The 26,684-nt window shown below is 54.9% G+C and overlaps 1 protein-coding gene across 9 annotated transcripts in view; it reads right to left on the bottom strand.

Annotated features, from left to right (window-relative positions):
• Positions 1–26,684, bottom strand: part of DGKZ (diacylglycerol kinase zeta) — an 88,029-nt gene that overhangs the window by 14,918 nt on the left and 46,427 nt on the right. For 4 of the 9 annotated variants that reach the window (XM_077818606.1, XM_077818609.1, XM_077818603.1 and 1 more), the window contains 24 exons: positions 22,995–23,103; positions 21,812–21,907; positions 19,745–19,822; positions 19,335–19,391; positions 16,315–16,383; positions 15,790–15,861; positions 15,332–15,448; positions 15,172–15,243; positions 14,697–14,792; positions 14,331–14,413; positions 13,671–13,731; positions 12,703–12,816; positions 11,788–11,928; positions 10,936–11,014; positions 10,438–10,493; positions 9,430–9,492; positions 9,111–9,184; positions 8,885–8,996; positions 8,055–8,254; positions 7,344–7,444; positions 6,921–7,000; positions 5,632–5,676; positions 5,232–5,301; positions 1,647–1,687 (listed from right to left, as the gene is read on the bottom strand). In XM_077818606.1, the coding sequence (XP_077674732.1) occupies positions 1,647–1,687; positions 5,232–5,301; positions 5,632–5,676; positions 6,921–7,000; positions 7,344–7,444; positions 8,055–8,254; positions 8,885–8,996; positions 9,111–9,184; positions 9,430–9,492; positions 10,438–10,493; positions 10,936–11,014; positions 11,788–11,928; positions 12,703–12,816; positions 13,671–13,731; positions 14,331–14,413; positions 14,697–14,792; positions 15,172–15,243; positions 15,332–15,448; positions 15,790–15,861; positions 16,315–16,383; positions 19,335–19,391; positions 19,745–19,822; positions 21,812–21,907; positions 22,995–23,103 (2,086 nt within the window). Of the gene's footprint in view, positions 1–1,646; positions 1,688–5,231; positions 5,302–5,631; positions 5,677–6,920; positions 7,001–7,343; positions 7,445–8,054; positions 8,255–8,884; positions 8,997–9,110; positions 9,185–9,429; positions 9,493–10,437; positions 10,494–10,935; positions 11,015–11,787; positions 11,929–12,702; positions 12,817–13,670; positions 13,732–14,330; positions 14,414–14,696; positions 14,793–15,171; positions 15,244–15,331; positions 15,449–15,789; positions 15,862–16,314; positions 16,384–19,334; positions 19,392–19,744; positions 19,823–21,811; positions 21,908–22,994; positions 23,104–24,487; positions 25,506–26,684 lie in introns of those variants that run through there. The other 5 variants (XM_077818604.1, XM_077818608.1, XM_077818611.1 and 2 more) reach the window with 4 other exon arrangements.

The raw sequence follows: 26,684 nt of genomic DNA, 5'->3' as shown, positions 1-26,684 counted from the left end.
GAGCTGACTGTCACAGGCCAGGTGTGGGCGCACTAGAACCACACAGGAAGGGACCATCTCCCTGCATCTTGATGTGAGGCTTCTTGGTTTAGGAGACCCAGAGCTGACTCCAGGTGGGGTCTCTCCAGAGCTGTAGCTAGAGGGACTGGGCCCTCCCTATGCTGGGACTGAGGACTTTGCATCCTCACTCCCCAGACCATCCCTGGTGTTTTGCAGCCATCTCACCATAAAGTCTTTTGCTTCTCCCTCTCCTTGCAGAGTCTCTCTCAGCCATTCCTGCTCCCGGCATTCTCCTCCCATTGAGGATCGTGGTTTTGGGTTATTTTTCCCCTAGCTGCAGAATCTACATTTCCCCAGGCTGAGTCTCACTTAGTTGTTTCCTGCCCATGTGTCTTAACGTCTCTGGGTCCCTCTGCATTTTCTCTATCCTCTCTAGGGTTTACAACTCCTCCCGTTTCAGTGTGACCTGTTGATTGCATCATGCTCCTGTTTGCCCTCTTTCTAGCTAATGAATGGAGATATTTAATAACACTTAAGTTTACACCTGAGATCAAGCCCTGCAGGTCCTCATGGACACCTTCTTCAAATCAATACCCTGCCATTTATCACCCTCCTTTGTTCAGCTCCTTCAGGCACTTTCCAGCCCATATCTCAGTGTTCCTAGCCAAGCCAACTTGCATCCATTTTTCAAGTTAAGACTGTGAGACATTGATCCTAAGTCTGAGCTACATGCCAGCCCCTTTACATCATTCCAGCAGCATAATGGGCCCAGTGCCCAGCCAGATCTCACTACTGGGAATAACCCAGTATAAGGTGGATTTCCCAGTGAGTAGGGCCAGCAGCATGACCCTTTGCTGTCCCCAGGAGTAGGGGTGTATCTGAGTGAGGGACGGAGTGTGTTTGGTTATGCTCTAAGCTCTAGCTATTCTGGGATGTCAGGTAGTCCCTTACAGACTGCTGTATCTAGGGTGCAAGTTAGAGCAATCCCTGGGACCACTGGTTTAGGATGGGGGCTGAATGAGCTTCCAGCAGCCTCATAATCCAAGTGGTGCAGAGGTGGCTAAAGTCACCTTTGTCCCCATGGCCTAGGCTGTGTGCCGCTCAGCTCAGCCGGAGCCCAGAATGGGGGCCACAGTCTGAGATATGTGACTTGCATCCAGTTATATCCAGCTACTGCATTGCCTCCATCCTCTAACTCTGTGATATTATCAACCAAGGCAATGAAATCAGCATGGCAAGGCTTCTCACTAATCCTCAACACTGCCCACTGCTCCTGGGCGGCATTGTCCTCCAGACCTTTCATCAGTTTTTCCTCTCAATATTTCTTCCATTAATTCACTAGGACAGAGGTTGAAGGAGATGGTGATGCACCTGAAGCATCCAATACCAGTTGATCCCAGAGGTGCCTGACTGCAGAGGGCAGAGCACCTCTATTTCCCGGTGTTTACAACCTTCCCAGGAAATTGTATCCCCTTGTCCATAAAGTAATCACAGGATTTGGGCAGTGTGGGGACAAAGCACACTAAGCAGTGGCCCTTGGCAATGCATGTGTCTGCATGTCTGAACACACATGTGCTGCTGGTCAAGTGTAGCTGCACAACAGCGCCTTGGTCCTCACAGTCCCTGGCGAATGAGTCGGCACTCACCTGTGCGCGGTCTATCCTGTAAAACCGATCAGCTGTAGTTGCTGAGAGAGAGAGAGAGAGAGAGAGAGAGAGAACCTGTGAGATTCCTGTCCCCAGAATCTGGCAAGAGACAAAGGGGCAATGGGACTGCCTAGAACCACTGCACTCCACCCCTGGGCAACATGAAACTGTTCAGCCACCTTACAACCCCGTGAGTGAGTGCACCCACACAGCAGCAGGACACAGCAGGGAAACCAGATAACTCTTGACCACGGGTGGCCCATTGACTTCCATAATGTGCCCTAAAGACACATCTGTCTCTTCACAGACTACAGATCGCAGCATGCAACGTTCCCGCCTGACTGAGCAACCAGCCATTGTTCTAGGCCCTGATCACCATAAGGAGCAGAAGCAGGATATACCTGGCTACCTTCAGGCTGCTGGCCTGGAATTCCAGCTTTCTGGGGATTGTCAGGCCCCTCCGACCAGCCTCCTGACTCTCAGGGCTTTTGCTGCTGACGCTCGGACACTGACCTTGTACAGAGCAGAGCCTTGCCTGAGCAGGCTGCGGAGATGACAGCCCATCGCTGTCAGGACTTGCTTACACCCAGGGGAGAGATTATTCCTCTGGCTTAAAATCACTCATGGTCACTTTTATTGTGACAGAGTAACTGCAGGGACATGGGGAGAGCTTGGGCCTATCTGTTCTCCGCTCTCGGGGACTTGGTGCCGCTACACGTTTACATTATTGACTAGGGCTCATCACAAACCAGCACCAAGGCTCCAGGCCTGCTGTGCATCCCTGGCCTTGGCTGAGCATACTTCCCCAATAGGGCATGGGATGGACATTGGTCCCTGTCCCCTGGGATGGCAGCACAGTTTTAAACCAGCACCCAACATCCACTCTCCCTGTGTGGGCTAAGAATTGTACCCAAGCCAGTCCATAGTCTGTTCCGAGATGCTTGTTGCTCCCCTGCTGAGCACCAGCTTGAGGGACAGAAAAGCCCCACATTGATATACTGGGGCGAGAGGAGCGGAGCGGACTGGGCGTGTGTGTGTTTGGGAAGCACTTTGCAACTCTGGGATGCAGCCGGTAACTCTGAAACTCACAATCAAAATTCCAGCAAGGTGAAAGGGCTGGGGAGGGAACGGGGGCTCCTGAGCCTTGTTTCAATGTGGTGGGGAAAGCAGGGGCAGGCCAGGGTTAGTGGGCTCCAGTGCTTTATGGGCATTTTCTCCATGGGCTCTGTGCCCCCCACAAGGCTGAGGACTGCTGCCCAGTCTGGGGTTGCTATGGCTGGGCCCTAAAGGGACTGGGGAATTCTCTCTCGGAACAGAACAAGAATGTGGGGGAGGGGTGTCCGTGACACAAGCCAGAGCAGATTAGAGGAGTGAAAGAGCCCCGTTTATCCTGTCCCTGCAAGAGATTTACAGCCACGGAGCTGCTAACGAAGGTCTGTAATTCAGCCACTTTAATGAGCCTGCGTCGCCCTTGAATGTAGCTCCAGCCTCTTTCCTGGCACATTTTCCTCAGCACCGAACCTGCTGCTGGGAAACCAGCGAAAGGAGGAAATAATCCACAGCAGCAATATCTGGGAGCAGGGATCATGTGAGCGGTGCATGCGGTGGGGTGTCCACTCCACCCCCGCTGGGTGGGACCCCACACTTCCAAGAGACAAGGGACAACACTCCTCTCACTGGAATGAACCTCACTTGGCTTGGCTCCCCATCACCGACCAAATTCAGGGAGCAATGGCTGCAACCCTTCTGGGACTGCTCCTGGAACCCCCCCCCCCACATAGACGACATGGCAGTGATGGAGCCCAAGCTGCGCTCCTGAAATCAGAGATTTGGTGGGGAGCCTGGAAGGAGGCAGAATCTGAGGGAAACGAACACAAGAGAAACAGGGAGAGGAGCAGAAACTTCAGAAACTGGATAGGAAAGAGCAACCTATCCCCACAGCGTCTGGGAAAAGGCTCTGGCCTTTTCATTCCCCTGGTCCCTCCAGTGTCTCCCCTGGGGTGAGGCCAAATGCTGGTCTCCCCATTGACCCCCAGCTTGTCTGTCTGCAGTCAGGCTCCTGAGGTGGTGCGGCTGGTGCCCAGTGAGAGCCTGGTGCAGGCCCGCTGGCTCTGAGGATCAGTGCAATGACACAGGCCTGCCCTGTTTGGTGCCCCTGCGTGAGCTTCTCCCTGTATGTTTGGGAACTCGCTCCAGCACCATTACGAGGGCACAAAAGCCCCTATTGTCGCAGGCTGTGGGGGATTCCCAGGGAATCGCTCAAACCAGAAACAGAGACACCAAAAATATGCTAGTAAAAGTGAATGTGCAGCCTGGAGCTTCGGGAACAAAGTCTCGACTGCGGGCGGGGGCGGAAAGGGGAGACGGGGCTGAGAAAGGAGCTGGAACAAAGCCGTGTTTGTAAACAAGTCCCCACTGCTTTGCCACAGCACTCGGGGGCTCCTGCAAACACAGCCGGCTAGGTCACAGGCTCAGCACACCTGGCACCCTCCTCCTCCTTCTCCACAAGGCATCAGCGTACAGCTTGTAATTGAATTAGATGTACAAAGGCATCTCCCACTGCAGCACCTATGCTGCTCTGTAGAGCACCTCCTGCTGGAGAAGGCTGCCACTGCAGCAGCTCCCTCCTGACCAAAGCTCCAACACTATTCACTGCAGTACCTCCTGCTGGGAGAATCTGGGCCCAGCTCTCAGTTTTCACCCTCCCTCTCCCTGGCCCGCTTCCCCTCTGGCCCACGCTGACTTGTCATTATCGCACTGGACTTATTTTTCAGGAGCAGGGCTCCTAATTCACTTCTCCCTCAACCACCTATGCTCCAAACCCTTAGTACCGGGCTAGCAGTACTCACTTGCGCTATTAAAGACCACATGTTATCTGTAGTTAGGAAACTCCCCTTGGAAATCATGTGGCTGGAGTGCCACTGGTAGTCCTCTCCCCCATACAGAGGGAGAACAGTGGGTCCTTGGGCTAGCACCCCCAGTACTGGGAAGGAGAAGCTGTTTGCATGAAAAAGCCAGTCGGCGTCAGCCAGGCACAGAACGTATCCAGTGGCTGCACCCAACGGGCACAGAAGATTCTGCAGTGCCTCTCTGAGGATGTGTTCCCAGCCCGAGGGAGCCCCCTGTCCGTCAGACACAGGCACAGCACCTCAGCCCAATCCTGGAGAGCCTGCTCCATGCACAGGCCAGGAGTAAGGACTTGAGGCCAGGTGTGCTGTTAAAAACACTCCACAGCTGGCAGTCTTTGCTGGATTCACATGACCAGTGGCACTGGGCACAGCTGCTGCTCTAAGGGCAGGGAAGGCATATTCCCCTCAGCTCAAAGCTGCCGCACTCAGGCACCCAAACAAACTGAGCAAAAAGTAATGGGGCAACTGCCTGACTGCCAGGGAGCCACATGCAGATAGCACCAGGCTGATGGAAATGCTGCCATGGGTCGAGCCGGTCAGCGTATCCCATGGAATGAGCATTCCCAGGGGGCATCATTGGTTTGGGACTTTTGCTACATCCCTAGGGCAGATCAGGGCTCGACCCCACCTCCCAGGGCAGACCAGTGCTACTGTACTGTATGGAAAGGATACTTACAGTCTAAGAAACACCACTTGGGAGACAGCTTCTGAGATGAAAGCGTCTTTAATTTGGCTCCATCCTCTTCCTGCACAAAGAGAGGACAATGACGTTTCCCAGCTCCTTGTCGTTCCCCCCAACCTTCCTGGGTTCATTCCTGCACTGGGCCTTCAGACAGGTTCAGATTTATGGCCCTTTGACAGAAGCAGTTTGCACCCAGGTGTGGCACGGAGACAGTGGGGCACATAGGGGCATGGCACAAGGGGTGGAGAACACAGGCATGGCATGGGATGCAGCTATGGAGGTGTCCCAACAATACACCAAACTTACTGGGGAGGGGTCCAAACAAGCCCACAAGACTGGCACCATGTACATGACAGAGACCCCCCGGGAGGGGAGGGAGGCGGGTGATACACACCTGAAGGAGCAGGCACTGTAAAGAAGAAGGGCATGGAAGAAAATCCTGCGAAGAGGGAAGGGGGTGGGTTACCACATTCATTCAGCTGCCCCCATTCTGTCTCAGCAGAGCCTGTTCTGTGCCCCCTCCTGTATGAGGAGCCAGCCCCTGCCACTGCATGTAGCCACTCGGGCCTATGCATTCCCAGTCCCTGAAGCTCAGGGACATGCAACTGGGTTCAGAGTTTAGTGATGACAAGCTCCAGATGGAACGAGAAAGAGGGGAGAAAGGTTGCAGCTGAAACCAAGAGCTACGTGTCCCAAGCTGCCCAGCTTCTGTGTGCTCAAACATGTCATCTAAAGCATCAGCCAGGAGACAGGCCAGGCCACTCTCTAGAACCTCCACCCCCTCCAGCTGCAGGAACTTCCCCATGTTGTGGCCATAGTTGCTTCACGTGACTATGAGAGGGATGGGACTCAGTAAGGGCAGAGATGCTAGGCCCTCACCAAACCCATCACCATGGTTGTCCAGCCACCTGCCTGCGAGTGTCCCCCCTCCTGAACACCCTACTCAGCCACTGCAGGGAAGGGGCCATCAGAAATGCAGACACAAGAGAGAGAGATAGGCAGGTCCCTTCATGCCAGCCTGCATAATATGCTCTGTAATTAAACACGGTAGATTGCTCCCCTCTCTGTGGTCACTGACTCAAACCAGACAGGGATCCTTCAGCACTTCCTAGGCCACAAGGAGCCCACTTTCAGGCTGTGCAGTGCCCCTCCAGGCAAGGCCAAATCCCTTCCAGGAGGTAGGGAAAAGCATAACCCCATGGGCACTGGGGAGAAGCAGAACCCTCTGCCCCCGAGAGGTGAGGGCTGAGAAGGAGCTCACACTAGTGAAAGAGGGGAGAGAAAGGGACACCCAACACAGGGGAGACTGACTCTGCAGTGTACCCAGGTTTGGGGGAAAGGACTAAGATCTTGTGGAACATACTTCAGTGGAGGACAAAAGCCTTCTCTTTCTACCTGCCTAGCAGCCTCTCCTTGCCCAACACCCTGGGGAGGGCTAGAGGGCAGGGTGAGCAGGATGGCAAAAAGGGAAATAGTGAGGCCGATACACAGGAGCTGTCAGACTCAGCAGATCAATGGTCCCTCTAGCCTGGGATCCGGTCTCTATCAGAGGCCAATGCTGGATGTTCAGAATGCCAACTGTGTGAGGTTACAATAACCAGGGGTCAGGAGAGACCTCTCCTGTGCCTCCCTCCCCTCAACAATCAGTTCCCGCCATCACCCACGCCACCTGCAGTGCCTCACCTTCTGCAGCCTCTCGATGTGGGTCCGACAGACCTCCAGGTCACTATCTCCCGGAACCACAATGATCCCCAGGGGCACAGCTGAAAGCAAAGCACAGACATCTCAAGGAGCTGCCTGCTGCCAGTCCTCCTGTCACTGAGCCCCTGAGACAGCACGGCCACCGCCCAGCTGAGGACAGCACCAGAGACATGGTGAGAACAATAGGGCATGGCCACTTTGTATAAAATGGGGCTGACCACGGCCACCCACGGAGACTACACTTCAAGCACGCAACATTCCATCTGCAGACCATGGCTTCATTACGGCAGAGCTGCGGCCGCCCAGAGCTCTGTCTATGGCCCAAAGTGCTCAAGGAGGCCTCACCCATCATCCCCTGGGATAGCACATTCCTAAAGCCCCCAGGCACCCAGGCTGGTCACTCACAGGCTTCCTTGAGCTTCTCCTTGTCATAGTGAAGTGCCTCATAGTCGTGCATGCTGATTCGGTTCACCTGGATTCGCAGCTGCTCGGGCACTGGTTGCTGGCTGCATGCAAGCAGGAGGAGAAGGGCAGGGGTTAGAAAGGAGGCCCTATAGATGTAGGCAGAAGCTCGTAGCTACAGTAGCCCAGCCTTCTCCAGCAAGAGGCAACTGAGGAAGCTAGGCAAGAGCACTGTCTTAGGGAGCTCCCAGCTATCCTGTACTTGTCTCTCCCAGCAAGTGGTGCCGTAAGCAGAATGGGAGGAGCACTGGTGTGGCAGGCTAGGGACATGGGGTGATGTGCCCAGCCACTCCAGTACTTGATTCCCACAGGGAGTGGTGCTGCAGGCAGTGTGGCAGAACTCCTTGCTAACCCAGTCCCAGCAGCAGGTGACAACAGTTAAAGGCTTCATTTTCTGCACCGGATGGCTGCCAAAACTCAAGCCTCCTCTCACTCTCTTTCCAGTGTTGCCCAGAGATCCTTTGGAAGGCTCCCTGCTCACGCCTCTTGGAGGTGACTGTGAAGTGTGAAGAGCCGGGAGAGGCCACCCAGGATAAATGGGTGAATAATGCCCTCTTGGATTGGTACCACCCCCATGCCCTGAGGAACTGACCCAGATTGGACAAGTTGCTGGGTTTGGGGCCCCCAGAGTTGCCTTAAGCCAGGTGAACGTACTCATTGAGCAGGGGCATGGAGTTGCGTCGCTTGGTCTTCTGCACCATATTGGCCTGGTTGCGCAGGGAGATGTGAATACAGGAGGCTGCCAGCTTGCATGGCTCCCCATCCACCTGCATAGGAATGGCCTTGGACGTGGTGAGCATCACCTCCCGGCACTGGTGCAGCCGCTCTCCATGTCCGCCTACTTGCAAGGCAGCCTGCAAACAAAACCAGGGTTACAGTGGGGCTGCCTGTGGCGAAAAGGTTCACAGGCCATACCTCAGAGCAGCAGCATCCAACACCCAGTGGAGTCACAAGCCAACTGAGCTTGGAGGGGCTCAGCTCAGTCCCCCGGCAGAAGGAATCCATAAAGACCAGCACACGCTGGAGTCCTCACAGGGGTCTCAACTCTGGAGAGGCCCTGGGTGGGGAGGCAGGTGAGAGGATGCAGAGGCATCCAAAGACCCCAGCAAACAAGGCTTATGGTGTTTGAGTTCTCTCCCACCACTAGCCACCCAGGCACAGGGCGCAGGCTGGTGAGCGTTCTAGGGAGGGCTGCTCTGCTGTCCTGCACACAAGGGCTCCACTGTTCCTGGCAGAGGTCCCCCCAAGCTAAACCTGGGGGTGCACCTCCAGGGTCCTGCTCCTGACTACACTGAGCCATGCTGTCTGCAGACTGGAAGGTCCCACTGGCTCAGAGGATGGGTGCCGCCAGGAGCTCTCAGGCACAGCTGGATTTCAAGTCAAGGTCGCAGGGTCGGGAACTGACGGGGGGCAGGCAAGGTGCAGGGCAACAGGGCCAGAACCTGCAACTCCCTTGCCTGCTGCCAGTGGCTGAGCTAATTTACCAGGGATGTCATGGTGAAGCCGATGACCTCAATGCAGCCATCATCATGGCGCTGGGGCTCGAAGTCGTGGTGCTCCCCGGGGTTGCCCCAGGGCATGGTGCCCGCGCAGTACCTGCAGAGACACAAAGGGAGCAGAGTACCACCTGGGACCAACGGGAGCGCTCCTCAAACACACCGGGCAGGGAGCCCGGGCTGCTCAGCATCCAGGGGTGCAGGACCCACTCACCTTGGAATGTTCAGAAAGACAAGGCACTGGGGCTTCAGGTCCTGGATCTTGGGGGTCAGGTCTGTCCCGTCGCACTGAAAACAGACAAACGGAGAGTCAGACACCCAGGCTGGCTGAAGGAGAGGGGCCCAGCCCAGCCCTCGTACTCTGGGGGGAATGAACTCCCCGTTGCCTTCTGAGTGGGAGCTGTCGCCCTGCAAAAGCTGCCTCAGCCACTGCGGTACCAGTTACTGTTACCCCTAAAGGAATGATGCCCCGGATTCACCAATCCCCACCGCTCCCAGGGCACGGTCTCAGCCCCTCCTCTCCAGACACTCACCACCACTTTGACGTGCTTCGCTAAGTCTTTGGAGCTGCCCGTGAGAAAGTCAGAAAATGCCGTCTGCCAACACAAGAGACAAGGTCAGTGCCCGGAGACCGCGTCCCTGAGTAGCAGCTGGATCGCATGGACCCTTCATGCTTTACTGAGTCTCAAGTCAAGCCCTCGAGATTGGGCAAATCCTCTTCCAGGTCTCACTGCACCTTTGGCAGATTCCCCCTCCTGATACAGGGCTGCAGATGCACCTCACTCCTGACCTGATGCACCCCATGATAACCCAGCTCTGACAATGGATTTCTGTCCTAACTTGCAGCCCCCCCATGTCCAGGCCGGGCCTCCAGGAGCAGCTGTGATCTAGGGCTAAGGCACCTCCTTCTCCAGGTGGGACGCAATACTTGGGGCATGGAATGCAAATTCATTCTCTGGCTGTGAGAAAATATGGCCAAACAAGTTATTGGGCCCAATACAGGAGCAAGACACCAGCCTCCTCAGTGCGAGGTAGTTCTGAGAGGGCATGAAACAATATGACATGCAATCTAGGGTAATACAGCTAATCCCCCAAACCCAGATCCTCAATGGGAGGGACAGCTCTGGGAAGCAGAAGCAGCCAAGACTCAAGGGGAAGAGAAAAATTAGCCAGGGGTCTGCACTGCGATAGGGTTTTACAAAGGCTAATGCAACCTGGGGACTGCATATGCAGAGATCTCATCCCAGGGCAGGGAGCGGATAATCACCCTCTAATACAGGTCTGGGGAAGTCCAGACTGGGACACTGTGTTTGGGCCCAGGCCCCTCAGTACAAGAAAGCTAGTGGGAGGAGTTCAGAGAAGAGCTAAAACAATTATCATGGGGCTAAAGGGACAGACTGATGGGGAGATTAAAAGAGCCGAGTCCTTATAGTTCAGACACCCCGTTTGTAGCTACCCAGAGAAAGCCACTTTGGAAATCTCTAAGAGTAGCTGGAGCTTAGACAGACAGCGCTCATCTCCAAGGAGTCCCACACACTCACCCCAGCATAGAACATTTTATTCCGAAACCGGCTGTTAAATTTCTCTGGATTGGCCTCTAGGGAAAGAGGAGAAAAAAAAGGAAGACAGACTTTAGTGTCACTCACTCACTCACTGCCAGGAGCAACTCAGCCGCCTGTCGCCCCAGCTTCACCTCACTCTCCCAGGCTTGCAAACCAGCCTCCCCAGCTGCCTCTTACACTCCTCAGTTTCTTCCTCCCATTCACTCGCACACTCTCTGCAGCTTCCTCTCCCCTATCTGGTTGTTCCCACCCTCTTCCTGGTCAGTTCCCCCCACCCTCTCCCCTGTTGGTTCTCTCTCTGCCATCTCCCTACCACAAAGTGTTTCAATTGACCAAGCTGGGGGTACCTCCAGGTTATAAACCTGCTTTCCCCCTGCTCACTCCTCCCTCTAAATCCCAAGAGTTTCCCATGCTGCAGCCCAGCCCCACAGCTTTGCACAGAGGGCACCAGACAGCCCTACTCTAGCTCCCACCTACCTCGAGATTCGTGGAACTCCAGTGTCACGCGAGCATCAAAGCCGAGGCTGAAATAGTTATTGAAGACATCGAGGGGAAGCTGAAAAGGGAAAAGGAGGCGGCTGAGGCTGGGAACTGTGGTGCCCAGACATGGGGCCAGAAATGTAGAGTTACTGCAAGGGAGAGACCACACTTCACTAGCCATGTACAGGGGCCGCTGCCGGCGGAGGGAGTAACTGAGACAGAGGCAGCTATTGGCCTGAAAGAGGGATACACTGAGGGGGACGGAATAGCCCCTTCTGTTGCCCTGAGCACATCCATGCTCAGCCCTCAGCCCAGGCTCAGCATCCACACACGCAATGTGGATGCAGTGTCCAGCCCAGGTCAGCACCTAGGGTGGAACGGAGCAGCAACTGCAGTGCAGCGGACGCTTTCTCTGTGCCAAATGCACCAGGGGTTGGGGCCTGTTTCCCCAGGAACCTTCAGGATCCCCAGAGAGAGTTTTCCAGAGAAGCAGGGATGTCTCCTCTCCACCAAACCCCATTCCAACTGCTCAGTCCCCCTTCTTACAGGGTCACTGCTGGCTCACCAAACAGCCAGACAATCTCTGCTCCTTGAGACGCTTGCTGTTCTTGGGGTCTCTGCGCCAAAGGAATGGTTGCAATCCTCCAAGCCTCTTCCAGACCTGCACCTTCGGGCCAGCTCTGGCTGCCACTAGCCCATGGGGCAGTTTCTCCCAGATGGGAAGCAGGGAGGGGCCCCTGAGCCACGAGGAGAGAAAGCGGAAACAGGGGTGGGGGGAACACTCCCTGAGGAGCAGAGTGCTGTCTGAGCTGGGAATAGATGGAGAAGCACTGTGTGTGTGTCTCTCACCTTGTCTGTGGCCGTCTCGTCCTTTTCCTCAGGGTTCACCTCGGAGTTTGGCTCCACCTGGAGATTCCAGCGGTCAAGCTGCACAATGTTTCCCTCCTCCACATGAGAGAGGATCTTTGACAAGGGCTCATCCGTGTAACCCTATGGGCCAAAGTGGAGCTCAGTGAGCCGCCCAACCTGACTCCCCTAACCAGAGGCGGGGGAGGGGGCTGAAGGGGCTGCAGGGCCAGGTGCCCCAAAGCAAAGAGTGTGGAGAACACAGGGTACATAGGGCCAGGATTTGCCACTGTGTAACCTGCAGCCTAAGAGGCTCCGTCTCTGTGACCAGGGGGTGCTTTCCACAGTGACTCCCAGCCCACCACAGCGGCTTGCCAGGTGGCACAATTAGTTACTTCTCCCAAGGGGATGGATTCCTATTTACAGCTGATGTCGCTGGTGGGGGCAAAGGTGATCTGGATAGAGACCAGTCCTCTGAGTGATGCATACACCACAGGGATCCCCATGTGCCAGCCACGGGCCAGTCCCAGCCCTGTGGCACCTACGCCACACCTCCAGCACGTAGCCCTTACCACATCCAGCCACAACCGCCCCTCGCTGCACTCACCTCCTCTGCTGGGAACTCTTGGGCACACCGTGCACCGCTCTTAGATGGCCGCGCGTGGAGTGCAAGTGGGAAAACTCCCCATGCCAGAGAAAAGAGCTCAGCTCCCCACCCACAACCCTGAACCCAGAGGCTTAGCTCCCCTTCCCCGACACACCAAACCTCTGTCCTTCCATCACAGCTCAGATCCCTCCTCCTCTCCAACCACCTGTGCCCAAGCTCGGGAGCCAATAGTACCAGAGAGCAGGGCCCTATGAGCACCCCCCCGCACAGGGCAAGTACCCTTCTCCGCCCCCTCCCCCCGAGACACTTACCCCGCCCCAGTTCAGAGTCCTGGCCAGGTCATTCCCTGTCCCCAGAGGGAGGATGGCTACAGGAGGAGGGGGATTCAGACGTAACTGGTCCAGGATGGAGAGGATCCACCCCACCTGGCCAAACAGGACAGACACCAAAGAAGCAGCTGGTTACTTTAGAGACCTATGAGGTGATCAGCTTGAGGGGGCAGAGAGTGTTACCAAGAGCCAGAGATGAGGAGGACATGGAGACTGGCACCCCCCGCCCCCACTCCCCAGCCATTAAGGAGATGCTCAGCCAATAACCGTCAGTGCTCCAGACAAGGGACAAACCCCATCTTTTACCCAATGTTCTGGGGAAATACCTGCCCCACCCCAAATGGCAAGCGAGTGAGGCTCCCAGAGGTGACATCTCATGCAGTTCACAGCACGTTGGTGCCCTAGTACATGTCAATGGCCCTGTACGGTGGATTCTGCTAGGACCCATGGGGTTGAGAATCCCCACTGCTGTTTGCCTCAAAGGCTGATCAGCCCCTTTCTATGCCTAACTTACACTGGGAGCGAGAGTGTTAATCTTCCAGGAGTGCTGCAGACAGAGCTTAGATGGGGGAAGCCTGAACTTACTCTAGCTCCCAAACTTTGCCCAGCTGAGGGCTGCGCCAGCAGCTCGTCAGGAGCTCAAGGGCTGCACCTAAACGGCATCAAAAGACCATTACAGCCGCCCTCATCTCTAGTATGGAGACATAGCCCACAAAGACATAGCCCCCAGCATACCATGCAGCTAGCTTCTGAGATGAAGATGGAGCATGGCAAGCTGGGACCTGTAGTCACTAGGGGCTGTGAGCCACATTATAGAACTTGGGGGACCAATTTTGCCCACCTCTAAATTAGAGAAAGGAAGCCGCCACCTCTCCTGGAAGGGCAAGGGGTTTGGATAAAGGCACCAGCCACATCCCTTGATAACTCAGTGAGACGTCAGGGTCACTCACCGTGCCATCCCCCCCGCATGCCAGGATCCGCAGGTTGTGCACTTTCCGATACATCTCCAGCCTGCAGGGAAGCAGAAAGTGGAGGGGATCAGGGAAAGGTGGGAGAATCACCGAAGACACTTGAAGCTGGGACTGCACTGGCCAGTGTTTACAATGGGTTCCTCTCTCAGGCTGTCCATTGGAGGAGTCACAATCCTGGATACCCTACAGCCTCATGGCATTTGACACACTGTAATGAGTTTATCTTCACAGGCCCCTGGAAAAGGAAGTCAGGATCTTTATCCCCATTGTACAGATAGAGAGATGCTGGTATAGAGAGGGAATGGGACTGGCCCCAGGTCACAGAACAGGCTAGTGACAGAGCTGGGAATAGAACCCAGGAGTTCTGGCTCCCAGCCCCGTGCCTTAACCATTTGGCCATTCTTCCTCCTGGAAACATAAGGGAGCCAGGACTGACTGGGAAGTGAAATGGGATCAGTCCCCAGAGACACTTCCCAGGCTTTGAACCTACAATGGGTATCCAGTCACACAGCTCTTCCCAAGGGCCTTTCCTAGAGCCTCAGTCCCTCACTAGTGGCCAGCTGGAAGAGAAGGGGCCAAGGCTCCTACTGGGGGAGACAGTGGGAGAAGGGGGATGGGGCTCCCTGAGTCAGTACTCACGCCTCTTTGGGACCGCCCTGGCTGAGGTCAAAGACTTGCCGTGGATTGAGATACCACATGAAGGACTGGATGATCTTGGCTCCCTAAAAGGATGAAAGACTTCAGGAAATAGGATACAGACAATCCCAATAGTGGGAGGGGGAAGGTGGGGAGGAAGCAGGGTCTTAGACAGAGGTGATGGGTAGTCCTGGACAGTCAGGCAAGGCCTGGCCTCAAGAGGAGATGCCAGGGAGTAAGCTGGCATCACACTGCCTGCTTCTGTATTTGCAGCTGAGATATCACCAAACATGCTGGATTCTCAGCAGTTGGGATGCGAGGCGTCTATGGAGCTGGCTATCCATGAAAATGTCGGAAAAGTGTCCCTACCTGATTCCCACCACTCTTGGGGTTCACAAACACCAGCAGGGGCTTCATGAGTGGGGCTGGCGTAGGCTTGATGACAAAGGGTTTCCATCGCCCCTCCTGCAAGAGACACCACAACACCATCAACAAACATGGGAAACGCAAGCTCTTGCCTGCAACTGAAATTTAAAGTCACTAAGGTCTGAAATGGAGACAAAATACCGAACATTCCAACTACCCCAAGGGCCCTAGCACTGGGATCTACCCTCCCAGCTCCAGTGGGAGTGGGATCCACATATCAGCCTTTCTGTTCTCTTTTTAAACACCCCTCTGAGATACCTTACAATTGCAAATGACCCTCATAACCCAGCACCTTCCCTCCACCTCATTTTTCTCTGCTCCATGTCTCAGACCATACCCTGTGACCAGTGATCTTCCTTCTCCAACTCCCACGCCCCTGCCCACCAATTCCCAGTCAATGCAGGCCTCATTCACTGACCTCCGCCCCCTTTTTGCTGGATTTCCGCTTGAACGACGTCCTCTTCTTTTTCTTACTGGACTTCAGTGGATTCTAGAAAAGGAAAAAAACCACATCACCAGCTGCCAGTTGAGCAGGAGTTGCTGACTAAACAGGAGCGAAGCCTGAGGGAGCAACTCACCTGGGGGCGCCGGACCCGCAGAATCCAGGTTGGAGGGACGACAACAGCAGCATGAGCCCCCAACGAGCACGGCTCCTCGATGCATTGCAGCATGAAGCATGACACCTTACTGTGATACTGTGAGGGAGAGAGAACGCAGCACTCGCTTGTTGAAGCCTGGCCTGGGGAGCCCAGCTCTGAACACACACAGCACACCTGCCCCCAGCAGGGGGTGCTGTAGGAAATGTGGCAGGAGCCTAACAATGTGACGGCTCCCAACAGGAGGCACTGCAGGGAAAGGGCAGGAATTCTGGCTGTGAGAGGCACTCCCAGGTACTCCAATCCCAGCCTCTCTCCGTAAGAGGTGCTGCAGGGTATGGGGCAGGAGCAGCAGCTGTGGGGAGCTCGCAGTTTGCACTAGAACGTACTTGGCCATCAGAAGTCATTAGGCCATTTACTCAGGGTAGGGCTGCACTCACCGCTTGCTTACACCAGGAACAGCTGATGGCTACAATCTCCTTGCTGTGAAAGGCAAACTTCTGCTGGAAACCCTGCGGAGGGAAGGAGGCGGGTCGTGAAGCTCCTGACAACTCTCCGCAGTGCAGCGAGGGGCCCACAGGAAGGGGAACAGCAGCTCCCCAGCTATGCAAGATGTTAGCAACTAGGGTCCTTCTGCAGCCAGTGCAGCTCAGGTCTCAGTCGGACAGTTCCCCACCCCCAGTCCTGGCATGAGAGAATTCAGCATGCTTGGGACAAGCATCTCTGGAACCAAGGGCAAAGGAGATCAGTTTGTGTGGAAATTCTATGACTGGATGAACGTAGGGATCGACGGAGATATCTGTGCTGCCAGTAGGCGGCAATATAGAGAATACAGGATCACTGGCTGTGAGGGGGCTGCTCCCTCCCAGCAGGGGTTGTGCTCTACGTGGTTCCTCTCTGTGTTCCCCACACCTATCACCTTCCCCTTCCCCACCTAACCTTGGATTTTCTTCAGCCCTTCTCACCTTTCCACACTGCCGACACTTCCCTTCCTGGCGTCTCCGGTGCACCCAGTGATGCCGGACAACTATGGGCTAAACGGAAACACAAGGGCCAGGTTCAAAGAGAACGCCAGAGAAAGGTATGGACATGATCCTGTTAGCACACTCCTTGGCTGGGACCCACAGTGGCCTGGCCTCTTCTCCGGCCCATATGAAATGGAATCCTCCTTTGCAGTCTCTTTAGCACCGAGACGACACTGCAGAAGCCCCTGAGAACATCTCAGCCCAGACACTGGAGAGGTTCAGAAGCACGAGCACTCAGCTCTGGGAGAGGCCAAGGAGATGAGAGAGTCCAGACCACAGGGTACCTGGCTGAGATGCTAGGTGCCTTATCCCCCAGTGCTGCTCTCAACAACCCCCAGGAGAAACCCATGTGGGGAGGGGAGGGGCAAGTTCACGTCATGAGAAAGGAACCCCAACCAGGCTTGGTTGAAAATGCTAGATAGAACTGTGGGTGAGACGAGCTGCTTTAGACAAGAGGGTAACTTGTTCATTACGTTTAGTCTCTAAAAATCGTATTGTGATTTTGTATTATACATAACCATTTATTTCCAATATTCTTACTGTCACCTGTCTCTCTGCTCTTTGAAAATAATTGTATTCTTGTTTTCACTGGGAATACATGTAAGCGTTGTGTATTTAGAAGAGCTGTGTAGTCAGCCTTAGGACAGCAGGCCTGGTAATTCTGTAAGCGTCCAGTGGAGCAGGGGCTGGACTCTACAGTGGATGCTAGGAGGACAGGGAGGTTGGGGTGCCTATTGCTAACCTGCAGAGAGAAAATGAGGCCGGCAGAAGCTTGGAGGGGAGTGTTTGTGTTGCTAGAGGCTGGTGGAGACAGAGAGCTGACACACCACAGGCACAGACAAGATTTCCTCACCCTGAGGACAGATGACAGCGAGGTGCCTCACAGCCCTGGGTACCCCAGAAAGTGTCACAATTATGACAAATAATCAGAAAAAGAAATGCTGTGAATCCACGCTGCTTCCCCCCACGGCAAACCATTTCTCTGCCACAGGCCTAATGGAAAACAGATGCCCCACCTCATGGTCAGAGCAGAGACACCTGCGGCCCTGAACACAGATGCTGAAGGCAAAGAGCTGAAACTGCAGAGCTCCAGACCACAGCAGTCACTGAGGAGAGAGATTAAGTTCCTCCGAACTCCCTATGCTCACCAGGTTCTCCCAGCCCTCCAACTTAATCATGAGTGGAGCTAAATCCATGTGCCATCAGCCAGCCAGCACGTCCTGCCTGACCTGGCACCTCCTCCCACTGGCAGCAACAGGTGCAGGATCATTCAAACACAGCCATCTTCTCTGTGCCTCAGCCTGGGAGCACCGCGGGGCAGGGGCTGCTCGTTCTGACAGCCAAGCACAGTGCCGTCCCTCACGGCTACGGGGATGGCATGTCCATCCTCCCCAGTCAGAGGAGTAATTTTAGGGAGAGATGGGAGGAGGCAGCAGTACATTTCCCTCAGCTTGTACTGGGCGGTGAGGAAGGGAAGAGGTGCGTCTGTTTAAACACAGCGTTTCTTCTCTTCTCCCCAATTTTAAACCTCCATCCGGAGGGGAGGAGGAAGGCTCATAGGGTGGGGAGCACAGGGGAGTCTGAGTTTGCTGCTTAGTCCAAGAGCACTCTCTGCCCCCCTTGCTGCTGAACAGCTGCTGTCCACGTGTCCACAGGTTTGTTTATTCTTCTTTCTCTAGGTTCTGTTTCCTACTGTACAGCAGTTGGAATGATGAATTCTGGAGGGTGCTTTCCTTATAGCACAGTCAGGGCCTGGGATCTAACCCCTATTTCCTGGTTAAAGCTGGTAAGGTAAGTTTGAGGGATAAGAGACCCCAGATACCATACTGATGGGCACCTTGGAAACAGATTGGATTAGGTTCTCTATGGAGACCGCAGAGGAGAGATCCTCGGGTGCTTCTAATCTAAAAGCTAGTGCAGTACCTGTTCAGGTGAATCCCAGGTGTGCGTATGGCCCATGGAGACCCCTGGCCTGTGTCCTACCAAAAGCTCCTCTAGACATGTCTGCATTAGGACTAGTTTGTGCAGATACTCTCCAGTTCCCTCCACCCCCACCTTTCAGCACCATGGAGAGCTCCACATCCCTAGGGAAGGCACAGGGTGCTGTTGCTGGTCACACCCCTGCAGCACAGAGGTTTGCAGGAGAGCTCCTGAGGGGGAATTACCTCGGTGCTAGGCAGCCATTTACTCCTTCCTGGAAGGCACTGTAGGGCATACCGGAGAGATGGCAGCAAGGGGCACCGCAGGGGAAATGGTTTAAAGTGCTACAGTGCACATTTAACCTGGCCTGGACACAGCCATGCAGTACAGACTGTATAGGGGCAATCCTGCCCTCTCTGGGAGAAATGAAGTGGATCAGACCTGACATACACCAGAGTCCCCACAGGTAAGGGGTACACAGGGGTTAACCAGGGTCAAGTTCACGTACTGTGGCAATAGGTGCAGCTAACCTGGGCTGGGCTATAGAGCAAAAACCCAGCTCTTCTCCCCAGACTCCACACAAAACTTTCCAGGAGGCCTGCAAAAGTTCAACTGTTCTTTCATTCTCTCAGGGCCAGCACGAGATGGGCTGAAATTCCTCCTGGGAAAGGTTGGCCTTGAGGTGTCTTTGGCCCAGCCTGGCAGGCCCAGGAGGTTCTGAGAATGCAGATCAGCAGCTGACTGACCAGAAGCGGATCTTCCTATGAATGATTTGAGATTCACCCCACACTAGCACCAATCCCGTGCAGGTGCATTTCAAATAAATGCCCCACAGGATGGGTGACCACATTCAGAGGTTTCACAGGTAGCACAGACTCAGGGGCTCCTGCCACACTTGAAAATGCCCAGACTTTCTGCTGCTTTCATAACAAACCCAGCTAAGCCTCTTCCTCGGCACCCTGAGCCCTCTGCCACCAAACCAGAAGGGAACGGGACTTCCTCCTGGCAAACACGGCAAGCAGTCCAGCTGAGTCTCTCACCTCCCGAACGTTCCTTGATCCCGACTCCCTGAAGGAAGGTTTGCAGCGGAAATTTATCTGCAGATTTAACACACACAAGAGAAACATCAGTGAAACCATCTGCTAAAACCTACTGGAGTCGAGTTCAATGTGGCAGGCTTGGGAGCTTCCTGGGACATTTGATGCTTATCTGGGATCCTCATCCAACCCCCTACCGAAGGAACAATTCACCAGCCCTTGGGGCTAAAATGCCAGGAGATCTGCTAAAAGTCTGTTTCCTCACTAATGTCCCCTCAGGAGGCACCTGCCTGTCATGACAATGGTTAACCAAAGCACAGGGGACTCAGCGCTGGCCCCATGCTGAATGTTGCCCAGGTAAGGGGTAACCAGCTCGTCAGGCCCAGGAGCGGCCTGTGTTGGGCTTTACTCACTTTCTCCAGCTGTTCTATGCAGGGCGTATGCACTACGATTTTGCAGGCTGCACACTTGCGTCTGGTCAGAGGTTTCTGCTGAAAAAGGGAAAAGCCCCTATGTTAACATCAGGTTTCAGAGTAACAGCCGTGTTAGTCTGTATTCGCAAAAAGAAAAGGAGTACTTGTGGCACCTTAGAGACTAACCAATTTATTTGAGCATGAGCTTTCGTGAGCTACAGTTCACTTCATCAGATGCATCAGATCATACTCTGCATCTGATGAAGTGAGCTGTAGCTCACAAAAGCTCATGCTCAAATAAATTGGTTAGTCTCTAAGGTGCCACAAGTACTCCTTTTCTTTATGTTAACATCAGTATTTATTTACACTCAGGAAGCCTTGGAGCGCCACTCACTCCTCCTCCACTCCCAGCAGGGCACTCCTTAGAGCGAGCAGCTCAGTACTCTGCAGGATGGCAAGCCATAAGGAACAAATATACCCTTAAGATCACCGCAGGTAAAAACCTTGTCCCTTGATCTGAATGCCCCACCCCCAGCCTGCCTCAGCTCTGCCCTGGGGAAAGAGGTGAAGGCAGTCTCCATTGGCCAATCAGTCCTCAATCTCTTCTGACACTGGCACCAGGCAGCCAATCACTGCCATCTGTGGCGGTTTTGGTGCTGCCCATCAGACTGAGAACCCAAGCTCATTTCACCCAAACCAACGAACAGCCATCGGATGGGCACCGTCCTCAGGCCCCAGATCTCACAGCTGGACGCAACCTGCACTTAGAGGGGGATGGCTGCAGCATCTCAGAGGACGTTGCCCCTGTGAGCGACCCAGCCTGCAGTCACGTAACTGCAGGGCTTGGGCTTCCATTTCTTGGTCCTTCCTTTTACTGAAAGATCCTTCCTGGAAAGTTCTGGAATTAACTTCTCTCTTGGGGCATCTGGGGTCACGACACCCCCTCACAGAAACTCTGTATCAACTCAGCCAGCTGGATCCCAGCCACAGAGATACCCAGAGGCCTTGGCGCCTGCTGCCAGCTCAGATGCAGCAACTTTCCAGATTCAAAGCAGCATTAGTAGCAGGCAGAGTCTGGAGCAGAATATTTTCCATCTCCCTCACTGGCCCCACAAGTGTTAACCCCTTCTTTGTTGGACTCCAGAATGCCTGAAAACTTCCACTGGGGTTCTCAACAAATTTTTTGGTGGGCTCAGAGTGCAGCCACCAACTCTTGCTGGTGGCTGTTCTGACAATTTTTCCTAAAATACTTGCTCAACTTTAGGAAAAACCAATAAATATGCAAATACACACGTCCAAATCATCGTAAATTTATTTATGTAGGGTTTTTTTGCAGACTCAATAATAAAAATAATGTATTGTTGTCTCTATTCTTTATAAACAGAACAAACAAATAAGGTGCTTCGCCTGTTCTTGTCTTTTTTCTTTTAGATTTCTGGTTGCTTGGGGGGGGTGGGTGGGGGACGACTGGCTAGCTAGGAAGTCTGCTATGAAAAGTGATATTAACAAACATACAAATATCACTTCTCACAGCAGACTTACTCAGCCCCAGCAAGCCTAGGGACAAATTAAGCCCTGGATAGGAAGATGAGTACGGAAGCAGCAGGGGCCAGAGGTGATGACGAGGGCTAAACTTGGGACTAGAGCCTGCCACCGCGCACTCAGGGAACGGAGACTGAAGCCTCAAGCCCAGGGGATGGGGACCAGGGATGGAGCCCGAAGCCACATGGGTGGAGCACTCCACCAGCCACCCCATGGCTGAAGCCTGACCCCACCACCCCTGGGGAAAGTGGGTAACTCACATTGGCTGTCTACTCCTCCAGCTTGTGTCTCCCCAGAAGGGGGGAAAGGCCCAACCACTGATGGCAGCCCTAGGGGAGGGGCTGCTACCCACCCCCCTCCCCATCAGGCTGTGGCTGCAAGAAAAGACCATGATGGCTGCATTTGAGAAATGCCCCCAGGCTACTTAGTGCAGAAAGGGATACCCAGGTTTTTCCACTAGGTGGCACTGCAGTCTTGTATATTGACCAAGCCGAGCTGACAACGGGGTCACTGTGCCTGACTTACCAGCATCTTGGCCACACAGTTCTGTTCCCCCACATAGCAGAAATCCCCAGAGCCGCTGGTCTCAAACCAGATGTGCTCCCCGTAGATTGCAGTTTCCTGGAAGGCACAAGAGATACGCTGCACTTCTCCAATGGGCCACAAGAGTCCCCACGCTGCCTAACCTTGGATCCCAGCAGTCACCTCCAACATGATGAATATCCCAGACCCACAAATACACTGTGCTATATTACAGTCAGCTGGAGGGCGCCTATGGGGCACCCCTGTGATCGCAGGCTGCACAGAGGCCCCACTCTCCAGAGCGATGGCACATCCAGGAAACCTGCCCAAAGCTCCCACCGTGGCCCAGATCTGTCAGAAATGGAAAAGTACAGCCTGTAGGATACTATCCCATCTAGCTGTAAACAATGGGGCTGTCCGGGAAAGGATTCTCCTGGGCAAATTCACCCCATTGCTAGGGAGTCTTCCTGAGATTCAGCTTATATTTTCCCCTTACTTCCCGTCACATGCTCCGACCCAGTGTCCCATCCAGAGGTCTGCACCCCTCACTCCGTTATTGGCAGACTGTCACGTCCCCACTCACTCATTGCTGAGCTCAACTGGACACCTCTCTCCTCACAGGTCAATCCCTTCAGCCCCCTGACTGTTTCTGCCCTTCACAGTGTTCCAGGTGAGAACCATCCTTTCTCAGCTTCCAAACACAAGGCCTCTGGGGACGAGGGGCCCAGAGCAGAAGGCACTATCTCAGCTAGGTCTCCCCACAGTTGTAGAGAGGGATTGTCCCCACCCTACGCCAGGACGAGGCCTCTGAAGATGCAGCTCACAATGGTCAGCTTTGCCTGTGCAGAACAGGAGGTGGAGCAGAGGTGCTTGTGCATCTCCGACAAGAAGAGCAGTGCCTCCCACCACTCCCCGAGTCTCCATTCCCAGGTGCAGAATGGATGGCTGTGTAGTACCAGTGGGGAATGAGAGTGAATGCACTGTCCATTTTCCCCAGCATCAAGGCGCTTTACCCAGCAACATCAGAAAGCACCAGCTGCTAGTCACAAGGCTACACGTGTCAAAACTGGAGCCACCTGGTATAGCCTTATAGCCCTCCTCCTGGGAATGGCGACAACTCGAGTGCAGCCGCTGTAACATCAGAGAGTCCCCTCCCAAGCGCCAAGGAAAATTAAAGTCAACCTACACTCCAGTCCACAGTGCTGCGGATCTGCCTCTCTGATTCACTCCTCAGGGCTAGTGTGGGGTTCGGCTGGGCTACCATGTGCTGGAGGCCGGACTTGGCAATGGCTTTCCTGGAAGAAAGACGGAGGGGTGGCTATAAAAACAGGCAGGAACATAGATACACGCAAGGCATCATGAGCCCTTCAGAAGGAAGAGAATGGTAAGGGGTGGCAGAGCATCATTCGTTAGTATCACTCAAAGCCAGAAACTTGGGCCGAGGCTGAATTCACTATAACGACAGGCTGGGCAATACCCACCCTCCCAGCATACGCCATGAGGATGAGCCAGTGAAGGGTTCCCTGCAGTGGTGAGATGTAGGGTCTCACAAGCCACATCTACACAGTATGCCCCTCTAGCGGTGGCTGGGCCACAGAGCGGCTTGGGAGTCTGCTAGAGCCCTTGAGCTACAGAGCTGGGTTTTGCCCAGACAGTAGATGCTCATGTTTTTAGATCCAGAGGCCCCGAGGGTTGATGCCCCACTCAGGAGCGTCACATTACATACAAAAAGCTTCAGACTTGACCTGGTGGGAGTAGCCCCTCTTCCCAAAGACGGGTGAAGGTCACAAGGGTGGGGACTCTTTCTGAAGACACTGAGACATCCCAGAGATGCCCCCTCTCACTTGAATGTCACAAATGGACAGAGAATCAAGAGCCAGCAGAAGTGGGGCGGAGTGCGGTGAGAAGTGGGGGAAGCAGCTCCCGGCCCCTGCTCACAAGAGGCTCTCGCTGTCTCCAGGTCAACAGCCATTGGCCTGGGACCGACCACCTCAGCAAAGATTTTGACCCCTCCCACCATGGCAGTGCCATTTCCAGTAGCTGCCCAGGCAAGGAGTTGTGCAGCCTCTGAGCCCAGCAGCCAGTGGAGCCGGGCAGAGCAAGCCAACTGGAGAAACTGGACACATCCTTCCCCCATCCCAGAAACATCCCCTCTCTTCCAAAACCCCTCTCATGATCCCTTATTCACGCCTGCACCTGGCGCCAGCAGCTGGGAGAAGCCAGCAAGCACAGGGGTACTGCCAACAGCCTGAAAGCAAACTCAGCAGCCAGTCAGACACACACAGATGGACAAGAGGCTGAGTGGCCTTTGATCAGCGGTGAAGGAAATGGAGACACTGACTCCCTGGCCTCTCCTAGTCCACAAACATACCGAGCACATGGGTGGGAGCTGCAGCTAGGCCTGGCAGAGGGTCCTGTGCTAGTCCCTTCCCTCATCCTACCCTGAGGCCCTATGCAGACCCTCCAGCTCCCTCTCCCCACCCCCTCCACTTGCCCTGATCCAGAGGGGTTTGGGACTCCATGCCAATGCATCAGCCATGCCCTCACCTTCCCTACCCCAAGCCAGACAAGCTAGATACCCTGTGCCAATCTCTGCTCCCTTCAATACTGCCCCAGCCATGGCCTGGACTATCCCTCGAATCTCCCCTCTCCCCTGCCACTTGGGAACACCATACATACAGCAGCTGGGGGCTCCAGGCTTTAGGGAAGGCACTGGCATAGTTGCCATAGGCAGGCTCCATTCCCAAGCATTCATATATGGCTTCTGATGGCCGCCTGGCTCTAGGAGGAACCTTCCATCTTTTGGCAGCCAGCCGTGCTCTGCATGGTGGAAGCAGAGCGCCTGGCCTGGGGCTCTCCCCTGAGAGCCATGGCTGGCTGAGGCGTCGGTAATACCCCTGCAGCCCGCAGGCTGCCTTGCTGTACACAAACTCTGCAGGCAGGAGGTGGGTGGAGTGGTGGCGCAGGCAGCCTTGAGCTTGCAGGAGAGACCTCATGCTGATAGGGTGCAGGGCAGGGCGCCTGCTCCTTGGGGGAAGCTTGGCCTGCAGCTCACGCCGATCCAACCTGGCTCCTGAGGCGACAGTCTCCTCCCTGCCACAGCCCTCCTTTAGCTCCTCCCAGGGCGACTCGGATCCAGAGCCTTCGGCACAGGCCATCCGCCTCCCTTCCTCTGCCTCGCTCACTTGGATGAGGCTGGCCAGCAGCATGGAGGGGCCCATGAGTTGGGTATCAATGGTGCGCACCTGGCCCCCACGCTTCTTCTGGACAGCAAACCTGGGGCTGAGGTGGGGCGGGGTGGTGCTGGAGCGTCGCCGGGGGCTCAGGCTGCCCTTGTCTGGGGAGCCCAGGCAGGAAACGCTCTGCAGCTGGGTACTGGACCTGCGGCGGCACTGTGCCAGGGAGGCCGAGGGCATGCCCACCATGGAGCGCCGCCTGGCTTTGCCAGTGGGCACTGACACAACGCTGGCATGCTGGAAACCCAACGACGACACCTTCCTCCTGAAGTGCCTTTTAAAAAAGGTATCCATAGTGACTGGGGGTGCCCCGAACAGTGGCTGTTAACACAGAAACCAGCAATTAAAGGGGGAGGGGCTCTCATCAAACCACCTACAAGGTCTACAACTCTTTGCAGGGAAGAAGGATGCTATGAGGGAGCTCTGGGGGGACTCAAAGGGCACTGGTGCGAGGGACATCAGAGAGAAAGAGAAGGGGAGGGGGACACAGGGGAAGGCTAACATGCGGTACTGCTGCCAGGAGACCTATACTGGATACTACAACATTAGAGGCCGATGCAGGGCAAGGAAACCCCTGTGCAAGGCAAAAAGGAGAAGTGGGATGGTGTGAAGCCTGAAGGGCTTGTCTGGTGGCTCAGGAGTTGGTCATGAGTGATGAGGCAGAACACCTGGATTTGGGGACTTCCCATAATGGACCAACTCGCAGATCGGAGACGAGTCCCAACCCTGCACCTGAGGACAGCTAGGAGCAGTTCTCTCCATGCAGGAGACACCAGCATGGATTTGCAGCCAGCCTCTGCCTTCCAAGGCAGCTGGGGGTGGGAATGCTGTGGAGGCACCATACTCAGCCCCACTGAGGGGTGTACAACATTGCTCCCTACCTGCCAATACACAGAGCCCCTCAAGGATGCTTCAATTTCACCCACCGCCCCCGCCCCCTGAGCTTGGGTATGATCTGGCCTCCATCTGGGTTACAGGGTCCCTGCAGAGATGAGTGCCATCCATTCTGCCCGGGGAGGGAGCAGAGCTGGGACCGGACCAAACCAAAGAGGCACAGCTCCAGCACCATGGTCCAGTTCTGGGAAGGGGTCAGGACTGCAGATCCCAGCCCTTCCGCTGAACAGTGAATGGATTCTAAGCCCCCGCTCGTCTTGACTACTAAAAAAAGTGCATGTCTGATGGTGCTGGAAAAGGACGCAAGCAGGAAGGAGTCTGCACAAGGGGACCCCTAACTCCAACCAAGTCTCCTGGTTAGTAACAGCAGAACAGTGTATGCTCCTGCAGCAGCTTTCCACAGAGTGAGACCCACAGCACCCTCTTGAGTACAGGACTCCAACCTCAGACCTAACCGAGCAGAGTCACGGACATCCCTGGGGAGTCTGGGCCCGGGTGCAAACTCAGTCCACCACTTGCTGGTTAAAAGGACACCTGTGGGCAGTTGTGCAATGATGGAGCACCTCAGTGAGAGTCACAGTGCCACTCTGCAGACAAGTGCTTTGCCCCGGTCTACGCTTAAAAGTTTTCTCCACGTAGCTGCGAAAAATTCCTGTCCCTGAGCACTGTAACCATACCAAGCCACCCCCAGTGCAGATGCTCTAAGGTCAATGGAAGAACACTTCTGTCGCCCTAGCCACCGCCAC

The sequence above is a fragment of the Eretmochelys imbricata genome, chromosome 6 (genome assembly GCF_965152235.1).
Source record: "Eretmochelys imbricata isolate rEreImb1 chromosome 6, rEreImb1.hap1, whole genome shotgun sequence".
Classification (NCBI taxonomy): domain Eukaryota; kingdom Metazoa; phylum Chordata; order Testudines; family Cheloniidae; genus Eretmochelys; species Eretmochelys imbricata.
The sequence above is the reverse complement of the archived record's forward strand: the minus strand, read 5'-3'. Positions and strand labels throughout refer to the sequence as shown.